The 8,443-nt window shown below is 57.6% G+C and overlaps 1 protein-coding gene across 1 annotated transcript; it reads left to right on the top strand.

The window, feature by feature from the left end:
- Nucleotides 1–1,655: 1,655 nt before the first annotated feature.
- Nucleotides 1,656–6,384, top strand: PTMS (parathymosin). Its single transcript, XM_045554468.1, has 5 exons — nucleotides 1,656–2,242; nucleotides 5,112–5,183; nucleotides 5,380–5,458; nucleotides 5,615–5,676; nucleotides 5,846–6,384. The coding sequence occupies exons 1-5, from the start codon at nucleotides 2,198–2,200 to the stop codon at nucleotides 5,894–5,896; spliced, it is 309 nt and encodes a 102-aa protein (XP_045410424.1). The 5' UTR covers nucleotides 1,656–2,197; the 3' UTR covers nucleotides 5,897–6,384.
- Nucleotides 6,385–8,443: the final 2,059 nt, after the last annotated feature.

Here is an 8,443-nt window from a genome sequence, read left to right as displayed (position 1 = left end):
CTCAGGAAAAATAGGAGGAAGGTGGATGGAGGTTGTTGGTGGCGGTGATTGGAGGGGGAGGGGAGTGGAGGTGACCGGAGTGGGGGGCGGTTACCAGGGCAACAGGGTAAGAGCCCAGCAGGGTGTCCGAGACAGCAGGCGGGGCTGGGAGGTGGAGAACTGGATAGAGGAAAGGACGGCGGGAGGGAGAGGAAAGATCCTGACCCGCCCGGAGGGAGCGAGACTGGGAGACTGGGGGACGGGTAGCGAAGGAGCCAGAGGGAGATAAATGAAGCAAGAGGACAGAGATGGAGACAGTGAGAGACGGCTAAAGACATCAGCCAGTGAGTCAGAGAGACAGATTGAGAGAGGGAAATGGAAAGATCTCAGAGAAAAGATGAACAGAGTCCGGCAAGGAAAAAACCTGGGTCGGGCCCCAAGATTTTTGAGGAAACCGAGACTGAGAAACTGATAGTAGAGTCAGAGAAATTGGGAGGTGTGTACACCAAGGAACCAAAAGATGGTGTATTTAAAACTCAAATACAAAATAATGATAATGATCAATCAACGTGTTTTTTATTCATGAAAATTATAAAAAAGATGAAGAATAATGATAATGTCAAATATGGAGCGTACACACACTAAAGATACCTTTTTCCCAACCCCAGCCTTCCACTCCATTCACTTTCCTGACCTTTAATCCACACTCCAGCCCCTGTTCCCTCCTGAAATCCCAAGCTTCTCAAAATGACTCAAGATAGGGAGGTGGAGGGCAAGGAGGATGTGTGCAATAGGGTGGGGCTGGAACTCCAGACCTGGACCTGTGTTATATATTTGCAAAGGAGGCAAAAATAACAGAAAGGCTGGGGAAGATGGCAGCAGAGGAAAGAGAAAAGCAAAGAGAGGGAAACTGTAAAAAATGAGGACATCAAGAGGAGTTGAGGAACACCAGCTAAGAATATAGGGCCAGGTGACTGACTCAGATAAGACAAGAACAGTGTTGTCCGGGAGAGAGAGAGAAAGAGACCAAAGGTGGAAACCGGAGAAGAGGGTGTAGGAGAAGTGATAGAAGAATAAGAGAGATGCGAGATATAAATGGTTGTGAGGGAGGGGTCTGGGTAAGATGACTGAGGAGGGAAGAAGAGAAATAGAAGGACAGGCAAATAAAAGTGAGGTGAGGTAGGCGAATAAGAAAGGTCGAAGGTGGGGAGAGGTGGAAGAGACCCAAAGGAGACCAGGGGGCCTCTGACTATCCTCCCATCACAGCAAAGAGCCAGGAAGGGAGGGACCCAGCAAGGGTCACAAATGTCAGTCTCGGCAGGAGAGAAGCTGGGCTGCCCTTTCTGCCCTCTCATCCGTTCTCGAGGCCACCCAGAGACTGGATGGAGGATGAGAGGGGAAATCCAGCGTGATGTGGAAGTAGCTCCCCAACCCTCTTCCTCTTCTTTAAGCTTTTGGTTTCCCAAATACCTGCCCTGCCTTTCCATCTGCTCCCCCCGCCCCACCACTTGGCAAAATCTCAGCGCTTTTTTTGGGGTCAGTAGGATTCTGGCCGCCTCTCCCGTCCGCCCCCGAAAGACACACTCCGCATTCGCAGGCAGTGGGTTAGGCTTTGGAGAGGTGCCTCCGCGCAGGAACCCCACCCCTTCCCACCTCCTCGCCCCACTCCTCTTTCTCCGCGGCCGTCAGTCTCTCCATTCCCCCTCCGGGTCTAGTCCTCCCGCCCGACTCTCGCTCTCCCTCCCCTTGCTTTCATCCTCCTATCCCCACCTCTCCAACCTCCTCTTTCATCCTCCTCCCCTCTCCTCTCCTCCCCGCTCCCGCCTGCCCCACCCCTGGGAAGCCCCTCCCGTCGGACAGCGCCGCCTTATAAGCGGGTTCCCTTCCCGGGGGCGGCAGCGGCTGGTCGGCGGCAGCTCTGCTGGTGCGGGGGCGGCGAGCCCGGGACCTAGAGACCGCTGCCCAGCGAGCCGGCCACCGCCTGCACCGCCCTTCCGCCCGCCCTCCGGACGGCCGCAGCCCTGCGGGTCTCCGCTCCAGACCCACCCCCGCCCCACCCCGCGCGCCTCAGCCGCCTCTCCCAGAGACCCAGCTGCCGAGCGGCCGCCGCCGCCGCCGCCACCGCGCCAGGTTCCGGCTGCGGCCACCCTCCGCCGTCCAGGGCCCCTCCGTCTCGGCCCCGGGACCCCGGCTACCCGCCAGCCCCGGCCCCGGCACCATGTCGGAGAAAAGCGTGGAGGCAGCGGCCGAGTTGAGCGCCAAGGTACGCGCGGGGGCGGCGGGAGCCGGATCCTTGCAGCCCGGGGGCCCACCGCGGTCCTCCGCCCCCGACTGCCCCGCGCGGCCCTCGCACCCGGTCCCGGCGGACCCCACTCCGCCCTCCCCCCACTCCCCAGCCTGGCGCTGCCTACCCCGCTTCGCGCGGCTACCGGCAGCGCCCTCTAGCTTCCCCGCGCGCACCGCGCCGCGGCTCCCGGCCTGGCGGCTCGGGTAGGCGCCCGGCCCCCGCCGTGGTCCCCACCCCGCCCCGGCCCCACCTCGCCTGCCTCTATCCCGGCCGCTTTCCCGTCGGAGCGCTCTGCGTCTCACTTTACCGGGCCCCCTCCCCGCGGCCCGTTCCCCTGTCTCGACTTCCAGTCTGACCTCACCTTTCCTCTGCTAAGCGGTTTGAGATCCTCAAGTGTAAACAGGACTCTCCCGGGAGGCTACTCCTCCCGGCCCCTCCCCTCGCGGCCCGACCGTCTCTTGCTTCTCTCCCCGGACGGCTACTGCTCCTCTTTTCCCATTCTCTTCTTTCGGTCCGTCTACATCCATTTCCTCTCCTCTACTGGCTTCCAGCTTTCCTTTCTCTTCATCGCCCCCCCCACACACATATTTAAAGAGTCTCGAATTCCTAAAAATCAGAAGAGGGGTGCGGGTATAGCCTTAGTAAAAGCTGAGGCTGGGCATTGCCTGGCATTGCATGGAGCTGTCCTTGCCCTCGTCAGCTCCCTTCCTGGGCCTCATCCCTTCGCCCTTGCCTCTCTTCCAGCTTTTCTCTAATTTCCCTAGGGAACCTGCAGAGTGTCGCTTTGGGAAATTAATGCGGCCAGGGTTTGGGGGCTGGGAGCCCAATCGTGTGTGTGTGTTGGGGGGGGGGTGCTGAGGAGCCGTCATACAGGTCTCCCGGAGGCCTGCGAAGGGAAAGCAGGGAGCCAGTGGGATTAAAGGCAGTGGGAGAAGGGATGTGTGTGAGATCCGGCAAGGTGTGCCTGTGTGGCCCTCCGGTGGGCTGTGCGGTGGCATGTGACTTCACTGAGTAGGTGTCTTTGTATGTCTCAAATCCAGCGAGCATGTGGGACTGCCCGTGTCAGTTACATGTGTGCGTGTGGAGACGTAGATGTTCTGGAGCCATGTTGTCGTTTTGTGAGTGCTGAGTGGCTCCACTGTGCTCTTGTGCTGTCTCAAGTGTGTGTACCAGAATGGCCAGACACCAGGCCGTGTGTCTCCAATCTCGTGGGTGCTCCTCTGTAGCTGTCTGTGTGAATTGGTGTCAGCCTGTGTCAGTGCATGTGCCTGTGTTGAGTAAATGAGGCCAGAGGGCTGCTTAGCACAAGACCCAGAGCCTAGGTCACAGACCCTCCTGGAAAAGGGATCATGGAAGGACAGTGACCAGAAGGACAGAAGAGGGGAGGAGAGGGCCCGGCCCCTTGGACTTTGGTCCCTGGTATTTTCCCTCCCTCCCTTCCTCCCTGCAACAGCCCAGATAGGAAACTCAGGCCATACAGACCTGGTGCTGGGGCCCCCAGAAAAGCTGACAAGCCCCTGACTTTCCTGGCCCAGGATGTAGGGAAAGGCCCACCAGGTAGTAGAAATGCCATACCAACCTTGCGGCCAAGAAATGAAGACAGCGCGGTGAGATGAAAAAGAAACCTAGCTGGAACAAGAGGGTGAAGTGTTCTGTGCTCCCTTTAAAGGGAAAAGGAAATTGCGTGCCTCCCCTCACTAGGCCTGCCATTTTGCACCAAGCCCCTCTCCTATCCCCAATCCTGTTCTAGAAAGGACACCCCCTACTCACACAAAAAACTTTCATCAGCATGGAGTCAGATACACAGAGTTGCACACCAATGCCAGATCCGATCACACAGGACACCTACAGTGCTGCTCCATGCCTGCCAAGGGGTGGGATGGGGGAGGACTGGAATCTGAATTGGAAGGCTGGTGTAGTGGTATCCAGAGGGGACTCTCACATGAGCATTTCCCTTTGCCATATCAGAATCCTGGGGTGAAGGAGATAAGAGGTAGTGTGGCAGGAGAGTCCTCTAGACAGGTGCCTCCCCCATCTACATTCTCATCCCACCCCAGACACAGACCTTGTGTGTGGCTCTCTCTTCATCTCTCTTCTCTACCATGTCTGATACTGTTTCCCTTCCATGTTCCCTTTTTCCTACTTTACCTACATTTCACTGGAAAAGGCTACTTTTACTCCATTACACCAGTGCATGCACCACAGGAGGCAGGGAGGAAGAAACTACTTGAACTGTTTTGGGGTTGGGAAGGGGGTGCTGGGAATATGCCAAGGTGCTCTCCCTATTTTGTGGTATTTGGCCAAGTGGAGCATGGGGATTGGGGAGACACAGACCGGGAGAAACAAAGGCCCTAGAAGCTGAAGGGGAAGCTGGGAGGGATGCCCAGGAGAGAGAGTACTCAGGAAAAGGCCCTAGAGGTAGACAAAAGGCAGAGCTGGCGGGCAGTGGGGGGGGGGGGGCAGGCAGAATAGGCGGAGGGACATGGAGAGGGGGTGGGGCACTGAGCTGCCAGCAGATGGAGGGGATTTGCTTTGCTGAGCTGAACTCTCCAGCCAGTGAGGTTTGGGAGAACTTGGAGGGGGTGGGGATCAGTTCCCCCGCCTGCTGCTCCCCTTTCTTATCACTCCCCCACCCTGCTTGGGTCTTGGGGAAGGTGTATCTGGTCTCAGCCCCTTTGTGGCCCTAATGTAAGGACCCTGACACCTCTGTTCTGTCTCTAAGCTGTGGCCACCTTCTCCATTTCACACTCCTCAAAGCTCACGGCACTGGGGGAGAACCAGGGCTGAGGGGACTTAAGAGCTGCACACAATTTGTGGTGAAAGATGACCTCTTTCTCCCTTACAGGACCTGAAGGAGAAGAAGGAGAAGGTGGAGGAGAAGGCAAGCCGGAAAGAGCGGAAGAAAGAAGTGGTGGAGGTGTGGAGGGGTCAGGCGGGAGAGGAACCCACCTGCCCTAGCACTTTCCCCTCCAGTTACCTTCCTGGGGGCCTGGGCCCTGCCCTTCCCTGACCCCTGCCGTCCTCACTGCCCTACCCTGGGGCCCTCCCAAGTCCTCTGGTGGTGCTGCCAGGGAGCTGCAGCCTGATGGTGCTTCCTCTCCTGGTCCCCACAGGAGGAGGAGAACGGAGCTGAGGAGGAAGAAGAAGAAACTGCCGAGGATGGAGAGGAGGAGGATGAAGGGGAGGAAGAAGGTGGGGAGGGGCAGGGAGGCTGGGCTGGAAAAGTACAGGCTTAAAGGCTCAGAGTCAGGGTGGGTTCAAAGACCAGAAGCCAGGCTGAGGGCGACCACAGGGGGTCTCTGCTGGAGCTTCCTGCCCTTCCCCAATCACCCATTTCTGGCTCCTCAGATGAGGAAGAAGAAGAAGAGGATGACGAAGGGCCCGCGCTGAAGAGAGCTGCTGAAGAGGAGGTTTGGGCTGGGTTGCGGGGCCTGAGGGGCTGTCAGGGATGCAGCAGGGGCTGGGAGCCCTTTGGATTTGGACCCAGGTCCCTGTGGTGGCACGGGCGGTGGCTGGCAGGGGCGGGACAGGGGACAGTCTCCTCCCCATTTTACGCTACCAGAGTCTTCCTCTCCACAGGATGAAGCGGATCCCAAGCGGCAGAAGACAGAAAACGGGGCATCGGCATGAGCCCCCTGCCAACGGGCTGGGGGTGGGAGGCCCCTGAGGGCCTGGAGGTGGGGTGGGAACAGACAAGTGCAGCCACTCGTCACCTGGCTCCTGCCCTGGGCCCTCGCCAGCCAGCGGTGCCACCCTCTTCTTCCTCCCCAGCCTTCTCATTTCCGCCTCTCCACCCTCACTCTGCCGGTCCACCTCCTGACCTGCTCCATCTGCCCCCCAGCTGGCCCCTGTTGCTCCTCTCTCTCTTTTGCTCTCTTCCTCCCTCCCCCACCAGCCCCACCCCTCCTCCAGAGGCCTCTCCCCTAACCTCTGCATCCCCCAGCCCCATGCCCTGCCCCATCCTCTCCTGCCTGACCCCGGGTCTCCCTCAGATCCCCTCCTCTCAGACAGCGCCGGGCCGGGGTAGGGCCGGGGTTGGGGCCGAGCCCCACAGCTGCCCCCCTCCCCTCCCCTTTTTGTATAATTTAATAAAGAAACGGTCGCGCTTCTGTTTTTAACCTGTCTCCTGCTTTCCCGGGGTCCAGTCAGTGCAACAAAAGGGTGGTTGACCTCACACTGTCAGGACCCTTCCCATCGGAACAAAAGTAGCAGCACACTCTACCACTGGCGACTCCACGAAGACAAGATCAGTCCTTCAGGGAGAGCCCAGCTCTTCTGAGAGCTGACATATGTCCTGTTTTGGATTCTCGGGGATGCTCCTCCCCAGCAATACACACTTCCCTGCTAACCCACACAAGACCTAGACACTGCTGAGCCCAGTGGAAAGCCACCAGCTCTATTATGCTGAACCAGGCACACAGAAACAGGAAGTCCCGCCCCTGGACTGGGACAGGGCTGGTAGGCCTGGGTCTCAGCCTCTGTCTGGCAAGGAGGACATGAGCTCTGAGGGGAGAACTCCAGGACCTGTTGTGATTCCCGGGTCTGCTGCATGTTCTTGTCACCTGCCCTCCAACCCTCCCAGGGTGCCTGGGCTGGGCTGGGGCAAGAGTTATCTCCCTCTGTCAGTCTTCCTTCCCTAGTCCCTCTGCTTCAGTTTTCCTTGAGTTCAATTTGCATTGCACAATTCCGCATTTCTCCATCTACATATGACCCTTGTCCTACCCTCTTAGTTCAGAACCTCTGGATTGGGGGAAGCACAGGGGTCTGAGCTGAGAGGGAGTGGGGTTGACTCACTGACAATACCATTCTTCCCAGGAGACACCCCAGACTCACCCAAGGTCAGGACTACACACACAAACACACAGTTTTTATCTTCACATTCCCTAACCTTGGCAAATTATTTCCTCTTTGAGCCTCAGTTTCCTCATCTGTACAATGGGAAAATACTAGATTTCACAAGTTACTGTACGTGAAGCATCCAATACAGTGCCTAATGCATAATGAAGGCTCCATACGATATAGCTATTATTCCCTCCCATCCACTTGGCATGCTTTTCCCCAGAACTACCATCTTTTTTCTTTCTTTTTCTTTTCTTTTCTTTTCTTTTTTTTTTTTTTGACACAGAGTCTCACTCTGTTGCCCAGGCTAGAGTGCTGTCAGCCTAGCTCACAGCAACCTCAAACTCCCAGGCTCAAGCAATCCTGCCTCAGCCTCCTGAGTGGGTGGGACTACAGGCATGCGCCACCATGCCCGGCTAATTTTTTCTCTATATATTTTTAGTTGTCCAGCTAATTTCTTTCTACTTTTAGTAAAGACGGGGTCTCACTCTTGCTCAGACTGGTCTCGAACTCCTGAGCTCAAGCGATCCTCCGGCCTCGGCCTCCCAGAGTGCCAGGATTACAGGCGTGAGCCACATCACTGGCCCAGACCTACCATGTTTTAGGATGCAGTGAAGCTTCCTGTCCACCTTGTTGCCTGGAGACATTGTACAGATGGATGGGTGGGGGACAAGTCTGCCAGGGTGATGGAGTTCTGAGAGATTAAGGGCAGGAGATAAGTACCAAGGAAAGAGCATGCGGAGAAAAAAGTGTGACTATGGGGACTGATAGGCAGCTTAGAGATGGGCAAGGGGGGTTGCTCCAGGAGAGCTGGTTGGTGGAGGAGGGCAGAAGGAGCATGGGGGAGGGGGTGGTGGGGAGACCCAGGGCTGAGGAAGTAAACAAGGGGAGCGCCACCACAGAGGTGGAGGGTGATGCTGCTGGGAATCAACCCCCTCAGACTTTCCACTGCGAAGCGAAACTGTGAGCCCTGGGGTGTGGGGGGCGGCGACAAGGAGGGGAAGTGGGGAAGGTGGAAGGAAAGCAGAAGGACAGGGGCGAGGGCCCAGGAGCAGCAGAACGGCAGGCATCGCACCTTACAGCCACCCTGACAGCCACTGTGCCTCCACTCTGCTCTCTGCCACTGCCCTGCCCATTCCGTGGGACACCCCATCCCCCCAGGCTGCCTGGTCTGACCAGCTTTGCCCTGAATTCCAGCCTCTGATCATTGTCCCTCCCCACCCTCTCTCCAGGCCTCCCCCTGCCCCCCTTCCTCCACCTCCCTCTCTGCAGAACTTCTCTTTTGTCCCCCTCCTTCCTTTTCTGACCTCCTCATTTTGGAGGGCTCAGTGTTGCCCA

This window comes from Lemur catta, chromosome 6 (genome assembly GCF_020740605.2).
Source record: "Lemur catta isolate mLemCat1 chromosome 6, mLemCat1.pri, whole genome shotgun sequence".
NCBI classification, from domain to species: Eukaryota; Metazoa; Chordata; class Mammalia; order Primates; family Lemuridae; genus Lemur; species Lemur catta.
This window is presented reverse-complemented; position numbering and strand designations above follow the sequence as displayed.